Source organism: Andrena cerasifolii, chromosome 2 (genome assembly GCF_050908995.1).
Source record: "Andrena cerasifolii isolate SP2316 chromosome 2, iyAndCera1_principal, whole genome shotgun sequence".
Lineage (NCBI taxonomy): Eukaryota > Metazoa > Arthropoda > Insecta > Hymenoptera > Andrenidae > Andrena > Andrena cerasifolii.
In genome coordinates, this window is record NC_135119.1 from 4754048 (window position 1) to 4778441 (window position 24394).

The 24394-nt window shown below is 37.4% G+C and overlaps 1 protein-coding gene across 1 annotated transcript; it reads left to right on the forward strand.

The window, feature by feature from the left end:
- The first annotated feature begins 22928 nt into the window (after nucleotides 1–22928).
- LOC143378613 (achaete-scute complex protein T3) lies at nucleotides 22929–24146 on the forward strand. Its single transcript, XM_076830452.1, has one exon. It carries the CDS (start codon nucleotides 23211–23213, stop codon nucleotides 24099–24101), a length of 891 nt encoding a protein of 296 aa, XP_076686567.1. The 5' UTR covers nucleotides 22929–23210; the 3' UTR covers nucleotides 24102–24146.
- The last annotated feature ends 248 nt before the right edge of the window (nucleotides 24147–24394 follow it).

Sequence of the window (24394 nt, forward strand, 5' to 3'; positions counted from 1 at the left end):
AGTAAGAAAACAAAGAGTTTTCGAATATAACTGAAAAGTATGCATCCTTCAACAAAGTTTCTAAGTATACATATTCGTGTAGGTACGTCACATATTGAATGCAGTGTTTCGTTATTTTATAGGGGAACCTCGATTATCCGAAATAATTGTTGTACACGGTTCTCAAATAATCGAATAACTGTGTTTTTACATAAAGAATTTATTTCGATACTAAACGGAAATGGAACGTGTTAAATAAAGATTTAAATTTTTTAAGTTTTCCATTCGAGCTATCTCATCTTCCTGACAATGAGTTACCAATCGACATTTTCTCATAATATCATTACTTCGGTGGTCATACATTCTATTCAGGCTTCACATCATCCCAAACCTGTTTGCAAAGCAGTAAATGCTTGAAAATATGTAGAAAATGCTATTAAAATTTTATGCATATTCCCTTATGCATGTTCCCTTCTGCATCTTCGCCCCCCCCCTTTTTTACTAACTTGAAGGATAAGACATGTTTTTGTTTTACTGACATCTTGATGTAAGCACTACGCGTTTCACTAATGAAATTCAAACTGTCATGGTAAACTGCAGGCATACAGTACATAATGAACAATGGTGATTTGTAGGCGTTCGGTTTTCTTCCTCAGAAAACTCCGTTCTGATAAATACTCCAGCATTCGGCTAATCAAATATTCCATTAATTAAGCCGGGAATACACCGGGAAGCTAAGCTATGCTAAGCTATGCTAAGCTGTGCTAAGCTATGCTAAGCTATGCTAAGCTATGCTAAGCTATGCTAAGCTATGTTAAGCTATGCTAAGCTATGCTAAGCTATGTTAAGCTATGCTAAGCTATGCTATGCTAAGATATGCTATGCTAAGCTATGCTATGCTAAGCTATGATAAGCTAAGCTATGCTCTGCTATGCTATGCTATGCTATGCTATGCTATGCTATGCTATGTTATGCTATGCTATGCTATGCTATGCTATGTTATGCTATGCTATGCTATGCTATGCGACACTATGCTACGTTTTAAAAAAATTAGCTTCAATACATTCTCATGGAATCGTTTCCACCAAAAGCTATGTTCAAACATAGGATCGCATAACACAGCTTAGCTTAGCTTCCCGGTGGATTCCCGGATTTAGTGCCCTGATAATTAAACGCTTCCTTAATCGATGTTCTAATAGTGAATATTTCATTGTACGTTGTATTATGTGGATGTTGAAATAAGATCATAGATTGGGAGGATGATTCATAAATCGTAATTAAAAATAAAGATGTTGTAGACATGTAATCCCGCGCAATCTTCCGTGCTCGATGCACGGTTAGGTAAGTATGTACATCTTGAAAGGTTGTTTCGCTCTATCTGAAATTCTTGATGATTTTTCCGCAAACTTGTAACCAGCTGTTGCTGCTCTTGGCGCACGAGACTTTGATACCTCCGTGTATATTTTATTATCCTCAGCCATGCACGCTGGTCAAGTCACCTGGGAGAGGTATCAAAGAAGAAGAGAGTTATTTAAACGTTTTATTATCCCTGATCGGTAAATCCACGAGCCGCTGTGAAAGACTGGTGAGGCGAGGTCGTAGGTCACCAGCGAGGCGAAGTGTTGGGCTCGCATACGAACGTCCTTGCCCAGAAAACCTTGACACCTCGCGACTGTTCAACCTCACAGAGTAGACTTCGTCATTTTGCAAAACCGAGACGTCCTTGTTTTTTCCCCCTTTCATTCTAAATTCTGATGACACGTTCCTTTACACACTCGTTTCATTTCGTTTCCAAGAATCAGGACGGAGTACTTAATTATTTTTTAAAATATTGATACCTTTGAACGGTTAGCTAAGACTCTTAAGAGACATGCAAAATAATGTTATCCCTATTTATAACAGTTCTTAAAAACAAAACAATTTGTAACATTTTTTCACAATCTTCTATGTTAGTAATGGATGCACATAAGACGTACAAACGTCACATGAAACTTGAGGGTGATATGTGCAGAGAAGTGCGTTTCATCCCATGACTATTATTACCTACGCAACTTTATGTGCATGAGCAAAATAGTCCGAAAAATTAAAAGCAACACTACTAACATTTTGCCTACTTACAAGGGAAGATCCCGAACCCGAAAATTAAAAAAATTCTGAAACTTTGTCATTATGTAGGGGATTTCCACCTGATAACAACGCAAATTTTGTTTGCTGCCCAAATTCACTCGAAGGGGGTGAAATTAACCCCTTAAAATTCGACTATTTTCCGATTTTTTTCTATTTTTTTTTTTTAAAGTTTCAAGACAAAAATTACTTCTTTTAATTAGATCTATCATTTGGAAAACAAAATATTTTACAGTTCATGAGTTATCACACAAAATTGGAAAATAACCGGATTTTCAAGGGTCAATTGCACTCTATTAGAGTAAATTTGAGCAGCAAACAAAAATTGCGTTGTAATCAGGAGGAAATTTCCTACATATCCGCAAAGGTTCTGACTTTTTTGAATTTCCGGGATCGGGATGTTTCCTTATTAGATCCCAGTTAATGCCATATTTTTCTTCACTCCATTTTTAAACGATTTTATTCAGCTTCGATCCTCTGTTTGTATACAAATCTGGCAACTCAAATTTAACCCACTTCCAACGATCCAATTATCTTGAAACTTTGCAGGCGTGCGTAGTTTGAATGACAGTACAATATTTAAAAAAAAAAATTAACCCCGAGCGGGTGAAAAAATTACCTAGTCATCAATAAATATAACCCATAACCACAAATCCAAACGACTTGAAATGAGCCTCTCGCGTTCCTTACGAAAACGTCAAAAAGCCGCTGCGTTCAGGACACTAAGATTGGGGATTGCAAACCGGTAAATCGGTAAATCGGTTTGAAGCATTTTTTCACTGATAACGTAGTAGATATCGACGGAATTATGCGCTATATAAATGTGCTACATTGCTATACATACAATTTTTACCAGTAATTCGCCAAATTTTTACCGGTAATTCGAGAAATACGTAATTTACCGGTAAATCGATTTACTTTAATAAATCTTAATTTATCGAATTCCCGGTAAAAATTTTGCGAATTACCGGTAAAAATTGTATGTATAACAATGTAGCGCATATATATAGCGCATAATTCCGTCGACATCTACTACGTTATCAGTGAAAAAAAACTTCAAACCGATTTACCGATTTACCGGTTTGCAATCCCTAGCTACGATTACCGAAAATACACAATTTATCGAGAAATGATCCGTCGCGTATGTACGAATAGTAAAGCTAAAACTTTACAGGCGTTCGTATATCACCATCGAAATTGTAGTGCAAGAAAATAATTATTTTTTAGTGACTGTATCACTACAACGTTTAAGCAAACTGTTAAACTGTATACAGCAATAAAAGATATTTGTAAAGAAGTCTGCCCTGTGAAATGTAAATCCTTAAACACTAAAAACTAGAAAATAAAAAATATTTAAAGAGAAAATTTAAGTTAAACAATTTTATTAAAAATGTAGTAAAAACTAAATTAAAATGCACTAAAAACTAAAAAAGAATTCTTTTCTTTTACTTCAATTTTGATGGTGTTACAATCACTTTAACAGAATATGAATCCCCTTAATACAGAAGCAAACACCGAAATGAATTTGTTGTTAGAAAGTTTGCATTCGCATTAATGAAACAAAATATTTGAAACGTTCCACTTGCCAGCCGATTATTCAATTTCTGGTTGCACATGATGCCTCACGATTTTATTTAAAGTGATCAAACACCATTTTAACCCCATCAAAATTGAAGCACAAGAAAATAATTATTTTTTAGTTTTTAGTGCATTTTAATTTAGTTTTCACTACATTTTTAATAAAATCGTTTAACTTAAATTTTTATATATATATTTCTTTTACTTATCGCGAACACCACCTTGCAATTCGTTAACTTGTGCGTGGGGTCGCGATTCAATCTTGCGGCATGCCGTTTTCGGGGCTCTGGTAAATAACGAGGGAACGTTCGTGTGCCACCAAAGACGTTAATGTGTCCCTCCAATCTCGGTACCCGTAATTAAAGTTATCTGAAAGTTATCTGAAATATCTGATACCCTTCGGCGAGTTCGTCAAAGACCCCGGGGCCGTTGACAATTTAGATAAGGTCGTCAAAAAGACCATACAGATTCCTCTGCCCGGTGGTTGTAACCGAGATTTTTCTTAAAGGCTCCCTTCCAGGCGGAGGGCACTCGAAATCCGGGAAGTCGTAAAGCGGCCAAACAGCCTTCGCTCGAAAACTCAACAAATCTTGCCGCGGCGAAGTTCAGCGAGATCGATCAAGGAAAAAGAAAAAGGGAATTCACTTGGCCAGCTTATCTGATCGTGAACTTCTATATTGACCGTTTATTCGCTTATAAGATCTCGCGACAGACTAAATATTTATTATCGACAGTTACTGCCTTCGAGTGCATTACCATTCCAAGGCATCGCGAGCTGATAATTTATGGACTAAAGTAGAAAGTAATTTCACACTAAATGCAATTGCTTTTGTCTTAAACGCAAGTTGCCCAGCAAAGGGTATAATATATCCTTTATCCTGTACCCTACGTATTATGTACACGTATGCGCAATGTAATGATGGATACTGATAATTAATTTTCTTCACCCCTGGATATTCCTTCAACAGAGCAGTGTTGCGATTCGTCGTGTCCATTATCAATTATTATAAGCGGACTATGGTGCCGAAGAAGCCCCAGCCGTTTACCATGATTCTTCGAAGTACCTTAATGATCGAGTGAAGCAGAAGTACTTTAAAAATCTATGATTATTAGAGGGACAGAAATACAATGAAAATAGTAGATGATAATAGTTTATTATCTCATCCTGTAAATACGAACTATTTTTATACTGTGGATCATATAAACAATTACGAGTTATTTTGTGAAAAATTGTTGCAGAGGAGAAGGAAAGTGTTTTTTTTTCTCAAATTTTTAGACTTTTCACATGTTTTTAAATGGTATGTACGACACCATTGCCAGAACATGCAAGGATGTGGATGTCAGGTCCCTTACTTTTACAAATCAATGGTCATGAAAATGTTCACATGATTTTTTGCTTGATTCTTTTTTAAATAAATACTATTTGTTTGAAATATTTTCCCACGTTTTCATAGCTAAGGAAATATGACAAAAAATATAGGTACTATTTGAATTAATTACTGATGCACCGACGAAACGAATTTTTGTGTTTGTGTCTTTCGTCCTTTCGTCCATATTCTTTTAGCTAAATTAACTGTGCACTATCGTACGTAGTAACTGTGAGAAATATACTTCTGAAATAAATAGTAAAGAGTGTAAAACCGATGTGGCATTTTATTTCGAAAAATCAGGAAGGAATACTGAATAGTTTTTGAAAATGTTGATGTCATTAACTGCTTAATCTTAATCTTCGGAGGGCCGGGTTGGCCACTGTAGTGGCCACCTAAGAATTTGGATACTTTGCCGGCCATTTTGGTGGTATATATGCATAAATTTTAAGTAAATCAAATTTACAATTTCAAAGAAAAAATCCCGGTCCTCTAAAGGTTAAGATGTGAAACAATTAATTTTATCTCCCTTTCTAGTATTTTTTAAACAGAACTGTTTGTATCGCTTTATTCTAATTGAGTCTATAAATACATTACAATGAAGATACTTGATTCATGAATTTTGCAAAACCTTTGGTACAGTTAAACAAAACTATATTCTTTTCCGTAAGTGTTCCTTTACCTGTAGTTCTAGAAAATTTTACGATCTTAATTCTAATGACATTTTTCATAGTTGTCAGTAAATGTAGGTAAGTTTAACAGTTTCGTTATGTTCGTCCTTAACTTCGAACATAACTCTGATTTTCAGAAAGCATTATAGTGTACCTGTCTCTGCAATAAATTACTGATTTTCTTTATACACAAATGTACAAGGTTCCATACCGAGCCGAGTTGCCTTTTCCTTCCGACCAATAAATGCCACAGCCAACAGAGAATGCAACCATTATTATATAACACATTGCACAACAACAATCGGTATATAATTATATGGATCCCAGCCCACCAGGGAATATCGGGCAAGGAAAAAGCGGACTATGGTGCCAAAGAAGCACTATTTTTCCAACCCACCGAATTAACCCCAGCCGTTTACCATGATTTTTCGAAGTACCTTAATAATCGAGTCAAGCAGAAGTGGCAGGAAAAATGGAATAAAGATATTCCGTTCAAAATCTGTGATATTACGGATGACTTTTATCAAACCACGCCACAGCCAAATTTAGCAGAAAATACCAAATAGTACTAAACAGATTAATAATTGGGTACACTAATATAATACACGAATTCATTTTCAGGAAATCAATCCCACCACGCTGTGAAACCTGCCAACAAAACTTAACCATCAAACGCATCCTATTAGACTGCAGGAAGACATCAGAAGACAGCTCCAACTACCCAATAATATAAAAAAAATATTCCAAACAGAAGAAAACCTGAAGAAAGTAGTCGACCTTGCCCGTAGACTAAATATACATTGCGAAATATAAACTAACCGCTGACTGTGGTCGCTAATAACCACGGAGTGGATGCGACCTAAAACAAAAACGAAAAAAAAATAATCAGTATAATATCTTTGAACCGAAATAAATTTTAGCCTCTGTAAACGTTCAATACACAATGTTTTCCTTGCCACTCACTTTCACGTGCCATCGATCCCGAGGTATTCGGTCAATAGTCGCCTCTGGAAGCTCCGTAACGTAGTAAAAAGGTCGAATAACGCCGGACAAACGATTTGGCCAGAAAGCCAGAGATCACAGCTCTCGAACTTTTGTCCGGGGACGGAGCATTCCTAACGAATACCGAGCGCTGGATAGATCCTGCCAGATAGTCGTGGAAGCGTGTGCCGTCCTTCGTGGCATTGCCTTTGTTCGTTCACGTGAAAAATGACTCGGCGAATGATCCGCCACGGGAAAAAGAGCCACGGAATTACGTGAAGGACAGGAGGATACCACGAGTCGTACGATAAATCTTGGCCCATGTAAGCGTGTGTACAGTCACTGTCGATCGATCCTTGCCTCGTGACAAGAAGCTACGGATGTTTTTACACGAAGCCGAAAGATAAGATTCCACGTCTCTTCTTTATTCCGCCGAGCGCAATGACAACTCGACGCGAAATCGAATTCAGATAGTTTTGTAGAATCTCTCGGAGGCCGACACAATGGTGCTGTACAGCTGCCCTTAGTGCCTAGGAGAGAGGAGCAATAACGAAATATATTAGCGTGTATATCGTGCGATTGTATGACAATAGTTTTTCACTCGAGTGAAAAATTTCTAAATTTTCTAATACTTTGCATAATCTAAAACTGAGGAATAATGGAATGTAAGCATAGGGGAAAGGAGTTATTTCGAGAGGCAAGCGCAAATGATTACCAGCAGGGAAAGATTTAGCTTGTTCGTTGAAAAATTAAATGTAAAGAAGAAAAAATGAAATGTACGATATGTTCTCCTGTACATTAAGGTAGTTCTTGAATATTCTACTAAATTCAAGAATTCTTTTAAATTTCGTTCAAAACTAATTTCGAATACAAGAAACGCTTAGTTATAATATATATATGTATATGTTAATTTATAGGAAATATTTTTTTATATTGATGAATTTTGATAAGATTTTAATTTTAAAAATATATATGTATGGGTTATTTTTGGGTTATTTATTTTATTTAAGTGGGATAGCTGATTTTTTGAATTTGATTTACTTTTTTGCTTCTATGTATATTTTAAATATTTTTTTTTAAATTTTTAAATTTTTAAATATATATATATATATATATATATTTAAATTTTTAAATTTTTAAATATATATATATATATATAAGAAAATTTAAAAAAAAAATTTTAAATATACATAGAAGCAAAAAAGTAAATCAAATTCAAAAAATCAGCTATCCCACTTAAATAAAATAAATAACCCAAAAATAACCCATACATATATATTTTTAAAATTAAAATCTTATCAAAATTCATCAATATAAAAAAATATTTCCTATAAATTAACATATACATATATATATTATAACTAAACGTTTCTTGTATTCGAAATATATATATATATATATATATATATATATATATATATATAGTTATCGAGAAATTGTTAATTAAAGTTGGTGCATTTTAACACACTGGCATATGGCAGAGTCGGAAAAAGGGGGTTATAGTTTCAGGTTTTCTTCTGAAACAGGAAAAGTATATTCAAGAAGTGTCACGAAATGAATTTATTAATTTCTGCGAAACTTATCACATGGTTTTTTCGTAAATGCCCATAAAAAATAGGTTTACGTGTAAATATTTTAGAAATTACGTAGAGCAGTCAACGTGGCAACGTCGCACAATCTATATGTTCAGATATTTAAATAGCGAACGACGATTCAAATTCATATGAACATTTTTTCCGACATTTTGGTTATAAAAGACGCTCCGAATGTATGCGACGTTGTCAGATCTGCTGCTCCAATTCACTACGCTAACCAATTTAATATTCTATTTTCGTATTACAATTATTTATATTAACATAGAACTTTTTAAAACATATATACACGATGTTGAAAATTATTATTATTATTTCTATAGTATCATACTACTTTATATTTATCGTTTATTACCCAACTCTAATTTGACTAACACAGTTGGTTAGGAAATACCTTAATTTCATTTGCGTATCTCGTAGTACTTTGGAAAATCGCGTGAAAATGCGTTCAAGCTTGAAGAGTAGTTTGAACTCGGAGAAGTGGAAACTTGAAAAAATAATGCTTCTACTCTTTCTATGAATAAATAACTCTACAAGCTAAGCAAATTTCATCTTATTCTGAAGTAGTTTATAATAAGTGTCCAACCACGGTGTAATAGACAGGTGTTCCAACTCTGTACCTTTTACCCCAGCGATTTTGTGTGCCGATTTCTGTTTAGTTCTCCTGGCCGCCGCGAGAGGCGTCGTCACTTATAAGGCATATACATATGTGTTAACAGTGGCGGATTTAAGAAAAAAGGCCCAACTGGGAAACGTTTTGAGAGGCCCACTTTTTCCGGAAAATGAGGAGGTAGTTTACTGAAAGGGGGTAAGTGTACAGAAAAATATAGAAAAAAAATATAGTGCTTGGATAAAATCATAATTTTTTTAACACAGGGCCCTAGGGGGTTCTTCTGAGCAGGGGCCTTTTTCGGGAAAATAAAGCGGTAATTTACTGAAAACGGGTTCAGTGTAATAATACAGACAAAAATATAGTTTGGATAAAATCATAATTTTTTTTTCAAAGATGGGGCCTAGTGGGGCCTGCTGGGCAGGGGCCCAGGTGGCAACTGCTCATCGACCGCCCTGTTAAATCCGCCACGGTGTGTTAATGAGATTGTGGTAGTAGAGATTTTAATGTATTACTGGGCTTGCCAGAAAAATCCTACGCGTAATGGAGGGGGAACATGCCACGCATGCGCGTGATGACGCTGCCACTTGACTGAACCTTGGCGTCGCATCACGCGCATGCATGCCGTGTTCCCCTTCCACTACGAGTAGGAATTCCATACCAGGCCTGTATATATATATGTAAATGCCTTTACAACAGCCCCAAAATCTGCGGCCGCCAGAAGAACTCTGACGAAAAAGTCACACATTCTGGACAGGAGTCGGAACACCTGTCTATTACACCGTGGGTCCAACAGTAAAAAACTAACCCATACTACTATACTGTTCCACTACACAGACACCAAAGAAAATTGAATTATGCACTCAATGATCTATTTTTAAATAGAGTAATTACTATCAGATTATGTAACATGGACAGCAAAAATTTATTTTAATTTTCGTATTTCAGAAAGCGAGTGCTCGTTTGTAGAGATTTGTATTAATTGCAGATATTTGAAATTTGTTTTGTATAGGTACTACTTGAAAATAATGTTTCAATCGTGTTGTAGATTCTTATTTTGTAATTATCATATTTGTATAACATTTTTGATTGACAGTAGCACAATTTTCGTCGTTCGTGCCTCAGTTTTTCTCTTCACTTGGCGCCGTGAAGAGCATTATCGTCCAGATGGTGCTCCCCTGACCGACAAGGGAAGACCGAGCGAGTCATCCGATAAATCTTTCAGCAAAGGATCTCGTGTAGCCGTCGTTGATCGATCCTGCACAACGACATGCCACTGTAGACGTCCTTTACGTGCGCATCTTTGAAGATCGTCGAAGATCGAAGATAAATCGTTGCAACTCACCAGCATCGTTCAATTATCCGAAGACAATAATGGTAAAGATACGTTAAGGAAAACTACTATATCGAATCACTACCACAAAAAAGTAATATTAAATTACCCATATAATAGGCGCGGATGTTATTAATTAATACGCAACGCCTTCCTTCTCAACGAATATTATGCGAAGAAATGGAAAAGAAGGAAGTTTCACTATTTTTTATAAAAAATAAATTGAATTGAATTAATTGAAGGTTCGAGTTTCTGAATTGTAATATATTTCTTCTAAAGTAAAAAGTAAAATTTGTACACTTTACTATACCTATTACATCCATTATTATTAATGAAGTAACCTTTCCTTTTGATGTAACTAAGGATTACATAATACATATACTCTTCATGTTAAAAAAAATTGCCTTTTGCATACTCCAATATGCTCTACATTCGCATGAAGTTTATGCATATTTTGACTAAACAAACATGTTTTTTAAAAAGTATGATGGATGATAAACTTTGCGTCAAAGAACAAGTCTCAGTTTCAATTTATTTCTTAGTAATTAATTCACAAAGAAATGCTTCATTTTCGACAAAAACGACTGCCTAGTACCCTGAAGATGTGAGGAAGGTTTCCTTGCATTCGATCCACATTTCGCTTCGACTCTGTTCACTATCACGGTAGAAAGTGAACGGCCGTCCACGCAATTCTAGTCTCGCGCAGTTCGTGGAAAAGACAGGCACAGTGATAAACCAGGCAAGGTCGCGCATGAAGCATGGGGATTGGTGAGCGACAACCACGCGGCTGGAAGCTGGAACGACGTGTCCCGTATCATTAATCAGCGTAGCGCTACGCTGGCAGCCGATGGAGCCGTAAAATTGTATGTAGTTCTTTTTCATTTAAACAGACATTGTATCGCTGTCCGAGCGGTCGCGTGGTAAGTACGTCTCAGCGGCTGGGGATGCATTTATCTACCAACGAACGGAGTAATTGCAACGTTGCACGCGTTGCGCGGCGTGTCGCCTAAGGACGAGTACCTTTTTTCCCCGCTGTCGCTGCTTACGACCGGTAACCTGCCGCATAATCGTCCGCTTGATTACAAACGAATTCTTCTTGGCAGGCCTGGCATGCCAATAAATTACCGAACTATAGTCACCAAGATGCCGTGCTATAATACGTGGACCGCCACGTACAACAATAAATTATATCGCGAAGCAGGACATGCACGCAAACCAGATTCACACCTCCCCCATTCTTCGCGGCGAAATGCTTTTTGTAGAATCTATTAAGGCGCGCGGCACAACCATACTTTATGGGCTAATTAAAGTCCCCTTGATATTTCGATACGTGCATATTACACCTGTGTTGTATGTTTTTACATGAGAAACGATGAAAAATCCTTGGATGGTGGCACGCGGCTATCGGGAATTTATCTTCACGATTTATACTCGGCGAAGGCAAACCTGTTGGAACAATGCAGCTTTAGCACAGTCACTAAGTCCGAGGCAAGTTGTACTTCGCGGTGTTTCGAACGCGTGGCGATTCGTGAAACGATAAATTCATTTACCGGACAAGGTGTTCCTGCCGAATGATGCGAATCGGCTGCATGCAAACTACGGGCAGGTACTGTACACTTTGAAATGTATTCCTCATTAATGTAATCAAAGTACAGCGAGTGCACCGTGCTTCTTTACAGTTTTATGTGATTTATTAAACGGTTATAAGAAATTGGACACGGTTTCTATTTATACTTGTTTTGCGCAATAAAATAAGAAAAAAGACCCAGGTGGCAAACGTTCTGAGGGGTGCATTTTTAGAGGAAAATGATGAGGTAGTTTAATAAAAACGGGCTAAGTAGTACAGAAAAAATGTAATGTTTGTTTAAAATCAAACTTTTTTTTGAAGATAGGGCCCTAGGGGTCCCCAGAGGCGAATTCAGGAGCCTTCCTTGGAGGGGGCGATATATGTAAAAGCACATAAGTACATTTTTGAACCTTCTTTTACAAGATTTAAAATTTGCTTGTAATTTATATTTTAATATCTCTATCTGATACCATAGCCTAAATAATTAAATTCACATTAATTATTTATAGAGAATAATACACAATGTCATAATATTTTCCTATTTTATTACTCTTGGATTAGGTCGTCGCTATCGCCCCACTCTAGATCTCCCCCCCCCCCACACACAGGGGGCCTACTGGGCAAGGGCCCATTTTTCGGGAAACTGAAGAGGTAGTTTACTAAAAACGGGCCAAATGTAGTAGTGAGAAAAAAATTGTAGTGTTTGGATACATACACGTAATCATAATTTTTTTGGTCATGGGACTCTGTCGGGGCCTTCTCTGCAGGGGCCTAGGCGGCAACTGTTCATCCGCCGCCCTGTTAAATCCGCCACTGATGTTACGGCTAATTTATAAAGTTAAGCTAAAATATAAAATAGATATATTATAAAATGACGATCTACATTTGCAGTGGCGGATTTAAGAAAAAAGGCCCAGATGGAAAACGTTCTGAGGGGCCCATTTCTTCGGGAAAATGAAGAGGTAGTTTACTAAAAACGGGCCAAATGTAGTAGTGAGAAAAAAATTGTAGTGTTTGGATACGTATACGTAATCATAATTTTTTTGGTCATGGGACTCTGTCGGGGCCTTCTGTGCAGGGGCCTAGGCGGCAACTGTTCATCCGCCGCCCTGTTAAATCCGCCACTGTTGTTACGGCTAATTTATAAAGTTAAGCTAAAGTATAAAGTAGATATATTATAAAATGGCGATCTACATTTGCAGTGGCGGATTTAAGAAAAAAGGCCCAGATGGAAAACGTTCTGAGGGGCCCATTTCTTCGGGAAAATGAAGAGGTAGTTTACTAAACACGGGCCAGGTGTAGTAGTACGGGAAAAAATGTAGTGCATCGCGTGCATCGAAGGCGCGTACCCTTCAAGCGTGCCTCTCATGCGCCTACAATGCACGCGTATTTAGGTGAAATTCGAAGCCAATTTTCTCGAATACGAAGCCATTACCGCAATTTCATCACTGCTGATTTTCGACTTATTTTTGCCTGTATAATCACCCCCTAGAGTATTGACCGTACGTAGAGGAACACCCTGTATATAAGGGACCTCAGAATTTTTCAAAGTTGGTTATCTCGAATTTGGCTAAAAAGCGCGCCTTACTGCTTTGAGAAATTAATATTCGAGTGAAGACCTTCAAGTACACTAAGTCTCAGAATCTTCTGAAATTGCCAAACCTGAAGGTCCCCTTGTTGGAGCGATCTGAGGTGGTCACCGTTCGCCGTATATTTCCGTTGTCTTGCTTGTGCGACGTTGCCAAATCCTGGTCACACACTTCAATATGGCCCCACACGGCGCGTAACTTAAAACTACTTACTCCATAGGCAAACAATTAGTCTACATAACCAACCCTAATAATCGTAGGCCCAACATTGCATATTCGTTGGCAAACTGTCGTCACTTTTTGTTAATTAACCAACCATAGTAATTATAGGCCCAACATTGAATATTCGTTGGCAAACTGTCGCAAGTTTTTCGCCGTAGGCCTTATGCTATGAATTTGTAGGCAAAACGCTAACTATATCCCAACTAATTCCCACCTGTTGGCTGCCGTTGGCCAATCAAAAATGCTGCCAGGGTCGATGGTGTTTGACAATGATCAAGAATGAGAACTGGAATGCCAAACGCTACTAATTACGTCACTTAGCTGCAGGACTATCTGTGCAAGTATTTGTTTCGTTGCTTAATTAATTCAACACCTGCGCATTCAAGTACCCTGAACAGCATTGATACGCATCGGCTGGCTGTACAAAAATCAGTTGCTCGAACACATGTACCGTGACGAAAATAGAAGAGTGGTACGAGGAATTCACCAGTACCGCGTGGAATTCAATGAACCTGCAATGGCATATGCGATGTACGTTGGTACCTTGCCGATATCCGTACCTGTTAACGTTCTGAGGGTGCAATCACGAAAGCGCCATATGTGTCATCCATTAGGTCATGGGTAGCAACCCCACATGGCTCTTCACGAAGTAGGTGTACACACGCATAAATTCCTCCCCTCGATCCCCCTCCGCGTTGGTCGAAAGCTACCTGCGCATTATTGTACGGCATACGCCAGCCGGTAGCAGAATACCGACACGTGGAAATCGATATCCCCAAGGTAGAGCTGCGCATCCAACACTTTGCATTCTGCATCTTCTTCTGAATCACGTGTTTAATTACCTTAACTCTTTCCTGCAGTTCTAGCCTGTTCTTGGTAATTGTAGTTATTATTATTGCTGCTTTATGAACAAAATTGCAAAATTTTAGTCGAATAATAGAGAGTAAGGATTCATTTGTAACTGAAAAATGCAATTTTATTCGTTGGGTAACTTTTTCCATTTGACATTCATGTAGGGAACTGTTCATTTAAATAATTATGTGAGCAATGCTTCTATAGTGATATTCGTATCCATAATTGTATTTCTGATTGTGATTTGAATTTATTAAAACAGTGTCAAACTTAATTTTCACCAACTATCTATTTATAGTTGTCTTACGTTTATTAGAGAAGTGTAAAAAAACGCGATTAAATATAAATTAATGTATAAGTTCGTAAGTCCTAAAGGTAGTTCATATTATATACTGCAATTACATTTAAGTTGGATTCATATTTTCTTTGTTCCACGATACCATGGAATTGTTGGATTACTATAATTATTAAAAGGCAAAAGTGATTCAACATTCAGGGAAACCTGATAATAGTAAAAGATAATGATACGTCTGTAGAGTCCGTTGTTAGGGAAGAGCTCACTTCTGTTCGGTATACCGTGTTAGAAAGACATTCTTCCTTAGTCGTGAAATAAAACTAAAATATAAAAGGCTCGTTTGTTTAATAACCAATTTCCAATAGGAATCAGCTTTGTGCAAAATTATTTTGCCACGTATGTTCAATTAAAGTTAGTTTAAATATTAAATGAAAATAAATAACGAATCATTGATGACGTTATAAATAACAAGCGAAATTAAACAAACAAGCAAAAAAATAATAAAGTGAAATGCAAGTATGGTTCTTTGTTAATCATTGGATGAAGTTCATTGGTAAAATTGAAATCGTTTCGCAAAAAGTTGCAGTTAAAATATTCTTCACGTGTTAACATATATTTTTTTTCTGTGAGCGACACTCGGTTTAACAATTGCAAACGAAACACCTGAAAAATATTATTTCAAAGACAATCTTTTTCGTGTAACTATTTACATCTCCTGAATAGACTGTATATGTTAACTTCGCTCTAATTATTATAATTATAAGAAGGACACCTATTTCAAATGCTAACGAAATTTTGTATTATCTTGTATATTTTATCACTGAAATTCACTGGGGGAAAAGAATATTCGTCGTGAATTTTTAATTCTACGAACCCATGTAATTATCTAATTTTATTGTGTTTTCTAAGTACTCTGGATGTGGAAATGTGAATAATTATTTATTTTTACACCTTTCTATTCACGCACTACAATAGTTATCGCTTCTACTTTTTTTTTAGTAAATTCGGTATCATTAAAAGAATTCACATACACAAGTAATGACTTGTGAAATGTATAATAAATAATAATAATCGCTAGTATCACGTCATCGTGCAATGTGTAAACTGAAACGCTTATAGAAATACGTACCTCGTGTAATTTGCAAATTGCAATCCATACCGAGCATTTCTCTTTTGAATCATGGTATCTGAAATTGCAAAACACTGATTGCTACCTGTCTATCACCAGGTATTTTGTAATTTTCCATACAGAGCAATGCAAATCAAGACGTTGCAATTTCGTGAAACTCATAATTCGGCCCTCTGGCTCTGTTGAGCAAGCTTTTTTTGGTCCTTTAATTAGTCGGCGCCGTTATTATTACCTGAGAGGCAGAAAAGATTCTCGCCGACCTCGAGGAGCGTCGTTCATTCATGGAAAAAGTACCAAGTCATAATAACGCCTCGGATAATAGCCGCGATATCTAGTATCGATCTCGCGTAATGTCAGACACCATTATTTATACGTGTATTTATTATTATTGCTGAACGCATATGCAGCTACGCCAACTGCATGCATACCCAATTTGTTTGTCATAAGTAGGGGCGCATCGTAAAGCGATGCAATTAAGTTAATCATACGATTTATCTTAATATACGGATTTTCGGAAATCTTGTTCTCACTAAACGAAGAATTGCAATGAAATTCGTTTCTCTTGCAGTGCGTAATTATTACACGTGAAAGTATAATAAAAATGCATCCAGAAGAGTAAAACTGGAGGCATAAATGGCACATTACAATTTCATTTATCGTTCAACGTTTTATATATTTTAATAAGGAACAAATGGACTGGTAATATGCACTATAGAGTGTGGCGTTCAATGATAATTTACATTGACGAATATCGAAGGTAACATTCTTTAGTATCATTTATTAATGTTTAATTTTTTTTTTGATGGTACACCTTGCTAATAAGACTATCCATTTTGTTTTACTTATTTTACACTTAGTCTCTATTTTATTTATTTACTTCATTAGCAAGAACGAGGTATGCGAATAGCAAGATTTGTGAACTCCTGTCTGGAATACCGAATTTCTAAATATTCGTTGATAATTTATTGACAAGTGTGTTAAGATTTGTTAACGATGCTGCATGAATTATTATTAACTACGTGAAATCTATGTGGAAAAGTAATTACTAATAACTGGAGCATGTATTTTGCAAAAGTAGAATTGTATAAGTACAATTGAAATTATAAAGAATTGATAATTTATTGTCAAGTGTGTTAAGATTTGTTAACGATGCTGCATGAATTATTATTACCTACGTGAAATCTATGTGCAAAATTAATTACTAATAACTGGAGCATGTATTCTGCAAAAGTAGAATTGTATAAGTACAATTGAAATTATTAACAATTGATAATTTATTGACAAGTGTGTTAAGATTTGTTAACGATGCTGCGTGAATTATTATTACCTACGTGAAATCTATGTGCAAAATTAATTACTAATAACTGGAGCATGTATTTTGCAAAAGTAGAATTGTATAAGTACAATTGAAATTATTAACAGTTGATAATTTATTGACAAGTGTGTTAAGATTTGTTAACGATGCTGCATGTATTATTATTACCTACGTGAAAGCTATGTGCAAAATTAATTACTAATAACTGGAGCATGTATTTTGCAAAAGTAGAATTGTATAAGTACAATTGAAATTATTAACCCTTAATATCACAGCGTAACACCGGTGTTACACGAATTAAAAGAATTGTACGCGCTATTTGTTTTTTTTTCACGAACTTTAAAGCGTTACTTTACTATTACCATATGTAACAAGTGTTACTCTAGTGTCACATACATTATTATGTTCGACATCAAATTTATTTAAAAAATTAAAATCGAAATAATTGAGAGAAAAATTGAGCATTTATGTAGAATTTCTACGAATGTATTTCTGACCTAAGGACACTTGTTACATATGGTAATAGTAAAGTAACGCTTTAAAGTTCATGAAAAAGATCCCAACTGGCGCGCACAATTCTTTCAATTCGTGTAACACCGGTGTTACGCTGACACTAAGGGTTAAAAGAGAAAGTATAAAATCTATGCTTCAGATAATAGAAATGATTATGACAATTAACAGTAAATGACTACGAATAATATTCTATGCACTATCTTTCTCACTTTTCGTAAATAAACAGGAACCAATGTATGTCCCCATAATCTTAAAATGTAATATAAACAAATAAAAATATTCAAATATTATATATGTACTGGGTATGTATCACTGTTGCTACTTAGGGCAGCAAAAATTCTTAGTAAAGAAAAAAAGAGTAGTGAAAGCGTTCACTACCATGGCAGCTCATATTTCACCCGGAAAATGAAAAAGATTCTAGTATCTATGATCAAATGTAGCGATGGTCTTGGGTTCTAAGATGACGCCCGGGGCGAATATCAAAGTCATATCTAACACGAAGACAGAGAACTAACGTAAGGCGTGGGTTAAAGTAGAAAATTCAAGTTACCTGGCCTCTGGTATCGCTCATCCCACCACTCCAACTGGTAATTAATTTCACGATAATTAGCGGCGAGGTGGTCAACTAATTAGTCTAACCGCTGTGGTTCAGAAATATAATTATGGAGTAAATTCTTCAGTCAAAGTTTCAAGATAATGACGCTACTAGCAGTGCTAATCGGGAAAATTTTCTTTCTTTTCTCTACTTTTCTTACTCCTGACCTTTACCTCTTCTTTGTCACTAAGAGTTTAGTTTTACTTTACTTATGTTGCTTGGTTAAATATAGCGAAGTTAGTACCATTTTTTTTTTTTTGCGCAAGTGTATATACGTGTGAGAAGCTTTATAAGTATATAGGGAAAATAGAAAGAATAATAAACGTGGTCATATTTCCTGAAATGTCGTTTAACAACTACGTTCTGCTTTCTTTAATAAGTTGAATATGTAACGCGAATAACTTAATTTCGTTTGTTAATAAAAGACTGTTTTGATTAATTTATGCTGCCAAGTCTTTTATATAATGGTATTAGAGCAGTGGCAGAGATGAATATCGAGTGCAATAGAATGGTACTCTATTTATATTGAACACTTTCCAATATGTTTATTGTGGACCAATATTTATCTACATAAAATTTTAAAATACCTGCATATTTTATTGTTATGTTACTTGATTATGTTATGCTTCATCGTCAATGATAGTCGAACGTGTTTTTAACAAAATATTTATTATTGAAATATTGGACTGCAACGCGAATTTAAATATTCAGTGTAGGTATATGAATTTTAAATTGGAATATTTTTTGTTTAAGTTGTACTTTTATTAACTCTCGATATATTTCTGATAATACGTATTGATTTTACTTAAGCTATTGTAAAAATCAGAGTAAATGATGAAAGTATTACATAAAAGATGCGAATAGCATATAATTTAAATAATTCGAGGAGTAAATAATTCTTTATATTTAGATAAGTATTTATACATTTTTCATTAAATATTTATTCAGATGTTCATATTATTTGTTTGAACATTTCTTTGATTAAAACAGAAATCGTTACTGACAATTGGAAACTCACTCAATAAAGCTAACTTAAAGGAAAACGTTTTTTGGAATCCATCAAAATTCATAATGCATATTATCATAATGCAGTATGAATTTTGATGGATTCCAAAAAACGTTTTCCTTTAATTTTTTAAAATTTATATATATAAATGAGGCAGTGGAGAGCAACAACGACCTAACCCACATTTTTTTCGAAATTGAGTTAGTAGCAAAAACGTATTCCAATAAGCTCCACTAATCATATAAAATAGAACAAATTTTTTTTTAAATGTGGGTTGGTGCGTTAACTGTCATTGATTTTTTCACTCCCCTATTCGTAAAGAAAAAAATATTATTATATACATTCTTTTTTTATATTAATTATACATATTATGCGGTCTTCTTTTACACAATAAAAAACTTATTATATATTCTTCTGAATATAAATTATTTTTTACATAAAAATAATTATGCTGATAATGCTCATCTCTACTTTGTAGCCCCTCTCTTTATGTTACCCAGTACAAGGAATGGAAAAACCAGCATGTCCTAAACGTGTAATCGCAGCATTCAATTTTTTGTAATGATTCCATATAAAGCAATGAATCACAAATATAATGTATCGGGCATAATTACTATACGAATGTCATTATCTCAGAGAAAATACGGTAATTACCACTGTTTAAAATTCAGTACACCACCCTAGGAGGATGCGCTGTATGATTACTACTTCGAAACGTCACCAGCGAAAATTAGTTGGTGTAACGGGATCTCGAGTGGCTCACATTTGCAGAAGTGTTATGCTCCTTAAAACAAGTTGCCGCAACCAGCGAAGTCCTTCCAGCAATAATAACGACGGCACTTGCAACTTTGCGGTCGAAAATTTGTCGCCCCGTGAGAGTTCGTATGAACGAAGAATGACGGAATCGTAAATCTTATTAACCGAGACTCTTGCACCTTGCCGTTGCGATCCTTGAACGAGGAGCAACGATCCTAAGAAGGAAGGACTCCTCGTGAGCTTACAGGGTAAACTACCTGCGGGTAATTGACCCCAAAAAGGAACTGTGCATTACAATAAAATCGTGTTGAACATTTCACACTCTAATGCGGCTAGTTAGACATACTAATTTCGCGGCGTAACAACTATAGAAAGTGGGATAATTGTTGTCGCCATCTTTCTCAATTTACAAGGATTAAACGTCCGGTTTGATCACAGTGGAAAATAATAATTTTATTTTTAGGACAATTCAATAGATAATCTTATGAAAATATTCATTTTACAAATGGTACCTTTAAATTCTTAGTGGAATTACATTTTACGATTTAGTTAGATCGATCACTGTATGCATAATACTGTGCTGATTACGTTCCTTGTAAAATTAGTTTTAATTGTAAAGTAATTCGATTGGAGATTATACGCAACAGGGTGCATTAATGGCACGTTGTTACTATTGTAAATCATAGGAAATACTATTATTCTCTTAAAATTGAATATTTTAATGTAATGGCACATAGAAAATATTGTCAAAACTTTTGAATTTCAATTTTGCCATATTTTGAGTAATATTTTAGTAATAATAGCGCTTTAAAATACTAAGAATGTTTAGTAGCGTTTGCACAATATTTTCACAGATTGGCAACGCAAGGCCTATAAAAGTACAAACTTTTAATCCATTTTACTGAAAAACAACACACATCTTCTTAAAATAAGAAGCAAAACGTCTGCAGACGTTCGCCGGCTTAAGGCATACGTCAGCCTCGCTGCATCACAAAGTTCGTGCAATACTTTCATATTATCGTGTACCTACTATCAGCCATACAAACACGCCTCGGCGGAGCTTACTTAAAAGCGCCAAAGCATTCTTTATCTGTCGAAATCCAACGTCAGACTATGGTCAGGCGTCGGATATTTATCACAGACTCCACGCGCGCTCCGCGCAGGGGGAGAACGTCCAGTGGCTCTCGAGTACCCCTCATGCGCCGCTTTCTCAACACAGAGAAGGATAGGTATGCACAGGCGGAAAGAGAAAGATAATGTGAAAAACGTAGAAAAAAAAGAAGACAGAGCGCCGGTAAAAGAAGAAAAAAAAGAGAGGGAAAAGAACAGGGCATATACCTGTTCCACGCGGAGCGCGCACACGCACTTACACAGATGAAGGTCCACGCGCGTCTGTGCGCGCGCACATCCTCCCCGTGCATACTCCCCTTAAGCACGAGGCCCGGCAAGCACGCGTGCGCCCCGGTACACGCATGCACGCACGCACGTACGCACGCGCACGCTTCGTACGGAGCGGATGAAACCAAGGGATTGGTGGGGAGAGAGTGGATGGATGGGGGTCGGCGCGCGCCACGACGCGAAAGTGGGGAGAACGGCTCACGTCTTGCACCCCCTGCTCCGAACTTCCCGGCCGCCACTTGGGCCCACATATCCTTCATATCCCCTTACCCCACCGTCAGTCCCAGCCGTCATTGCTGCATAGCTTCTCTTCAACCGCCACCCCCTCCTCCTGCTTCTTCTTCTTACTTCGTCTTCTTCCACAGCGCATTTCTCCCTCTTTCTTCTTTCTCCGATCATACTCTCTTTCTAACTTGCCTTTGGTACGTGCGCGTGTCTCACTCGGCCGGCTCGCTCGATCTCTGGACCAGCTTTTCTTTCTCCCGGTAACTGTTCAAATTTCGATCCCCGAGACACCGGGCGGCTGGTGGGGATATGGACCCTTCTTACGTGTGTGCAGTGTCTCTCACGCGTACACGAGTTCGGGGATCGTTGCAACGAGATCGAAGATTTAAAAGTATACGCGCGTGGAAGGGGTGTTACTTTGATACAGGTGATACAAAATTCCAATGAACGTTGCGCAAATTGATTCGATTAATCAATGCTTTACCGAGGACATTGAGTATAGCTAACAGTTGCATTTTAATATCGAAGAGTTAAAGTTATATTTTTTCAAATTATACCTTGCGACATCTCACTTCCTCTTTCTTCAGATTCTCTATTAAAGTAATAGTGAATTCTGAGTACTGCTTGTTAAACTGATTTCCTAACGCGCAGAAATATGGCAATGATAATTATGAGGCACGTAAGATTTCCGCCCCCGGTATTTAAGCTGTATGAAATATGCATAACAGTATGTATATTGTTCAATTTGCGCAGTCTAGAAATTCTAAAATACGAAAGTTCATTTCTGGTGCTGCTGCTAATATCATTGAAACGGCAGTTTAGCTTCAAACACACCTCAACATACCGCTAGAATCGAATCGCACGTACGAGCTTCTACAACTTCCAAGAAACGAGAACGACAAGTTATCGCGCCGATAACGATGAAGGGTATCGTCTTTAAATATCCAAATCAGCAAATAGATTCGAACCAGCACGCAAAAGCACGAGGGCAATTCACGAAGATGAGAATCTCGGGCGTTGTAGGGCCTTTGGATCCGTGGTGGTGGGGACGTACAGGGGTATGAGGCGCTGCAAGCCGGTAGGGTGGGAAGGAGGGGGAGAAGATGGGGGTTTAGGGCCCGAGATCGAGTATGGGACCCCATGGAGGGGATAGGCGCGTGCCCGCCCTGGCTATATAAGGCCTCGAACCCTTCTTGGTAAGGCATTTCGGGAGCCAGGTCCGTACCATCAGCATCGAGGGTGCGGCTTAGTTTTCAACTTGCCTAACTCGCACAATAACTCGTTTTATTTCGGAAGTTTTATCTCGTGTCTCACATTCGTTCGACACGTTCGCGCGTACTCATCCACGGTGTCGCGAGAGAAGGGGGTATCGTCAGAGAGGGTTAAACTGTCACAGCGATCGGTCGGTAGCCTAGTATTTTGATACATCGGGGATTCTATTTCCCAAGGTCATCTGGCACGCGCTGCCGCGCACTCCTGCTCTCGTGGTGGGAGGGGGAATCGGATCAGTGATATGACCTTAGTGAGATCGAAGGAGGGGAACGTATTGCCCATCATGTTGACCGTACAGCAGCAGCATCATCACCATAACCTCCACGGTTCTACAACCAGTGCTCAAACTCACCGTGGCAACGTGATTGTTTCGACCAGCAGCATGCCAGTCAATGACATCAAGACAATTCAGCAACACGGTTGCAAACGATCCAAGATATACGGCCAAGCGACTGGGCCCTACGGTACCGTTCCTCATCAGCCGGCTTCGGTGGCAAGGCGGAACGCACGAGAGCGGAATCGTGTCAAGCAGGTGAACAATGGCTTTGCCACTTTGAGGCAACACATACCCCAAAGTGTAGCACAAGCTCTTGGCGGAAGCACGGCCGGCACCCACGGCGGGTCCAGGGCCGGCAGCAAGAAGCTATCAAAAGTTGAAACGCTCAGGATGGCTGTTGAATATATTAGGAGCCTTCAACGCCTTTTAGAAGAGCACGACAGTGGTTCAGATGTCACCAGTGTGTCCTCGCCAACGTCGTCACCACCGTCCTCAAATTCTTCCTCGTCCACGTGTAATGGAATCGGATTAGAGGCCAGCCACCACTCTCCCGAATTAAGACTCCGCGGCAATGTCAGCAACGAGGTCCGGCACCACGGTAGCCCTGACCTGCACCGACATCAACATATCAGGCAAAATCCCAGCCCAACTTTCGTACCAGCACCCTGTTCGGAAGCCTCGAGTTCGCCAACGCCGAGTTTTGTTTCCGAAGCATCGTCAGCTGGTAGTCAAGGGTACGGGACTTCGGGCACGCTCTACGCCACTCATTCCGATGGTTACGACAATTATGAGCCGATGAGTCCAGAGGACGAAGAACTATTAGATGTAATTTCTTGGTGGCAACAAAGTCAATGAGAGGAGCGGTGTCTACATCGTCTCCGATTTGGTCCTATTTCTTTCTCAAAGGTTGGTTCCGATATTCTTTTGCGACTTCAACGATCATGGTACTATCAAGTTAGTCCCCTAAAACGGAAAATAATGCAACGAAATTAAACTTCGAGACTACTTAGTACATACAATTATTCTCTTCTCCAAAATGCAGGGTATTATTTGATTTACTGTCCTATAATTAGAAGTGTTGTCTTGCAATGCAAAATTTCTGCGACTACCAGTTCTTATAACCGAAATTACCTAACAATTACCTGCAA

Excerpts from the sequence above, each read along its gene's own strand:
- LOC143378613 (XM_076830452.1), top strand. The coding sequence starts at position 23,211 with ATGACCTTAGTGAGATCGAAGGAGGGGAACGTATTGCCCATCATGTTG.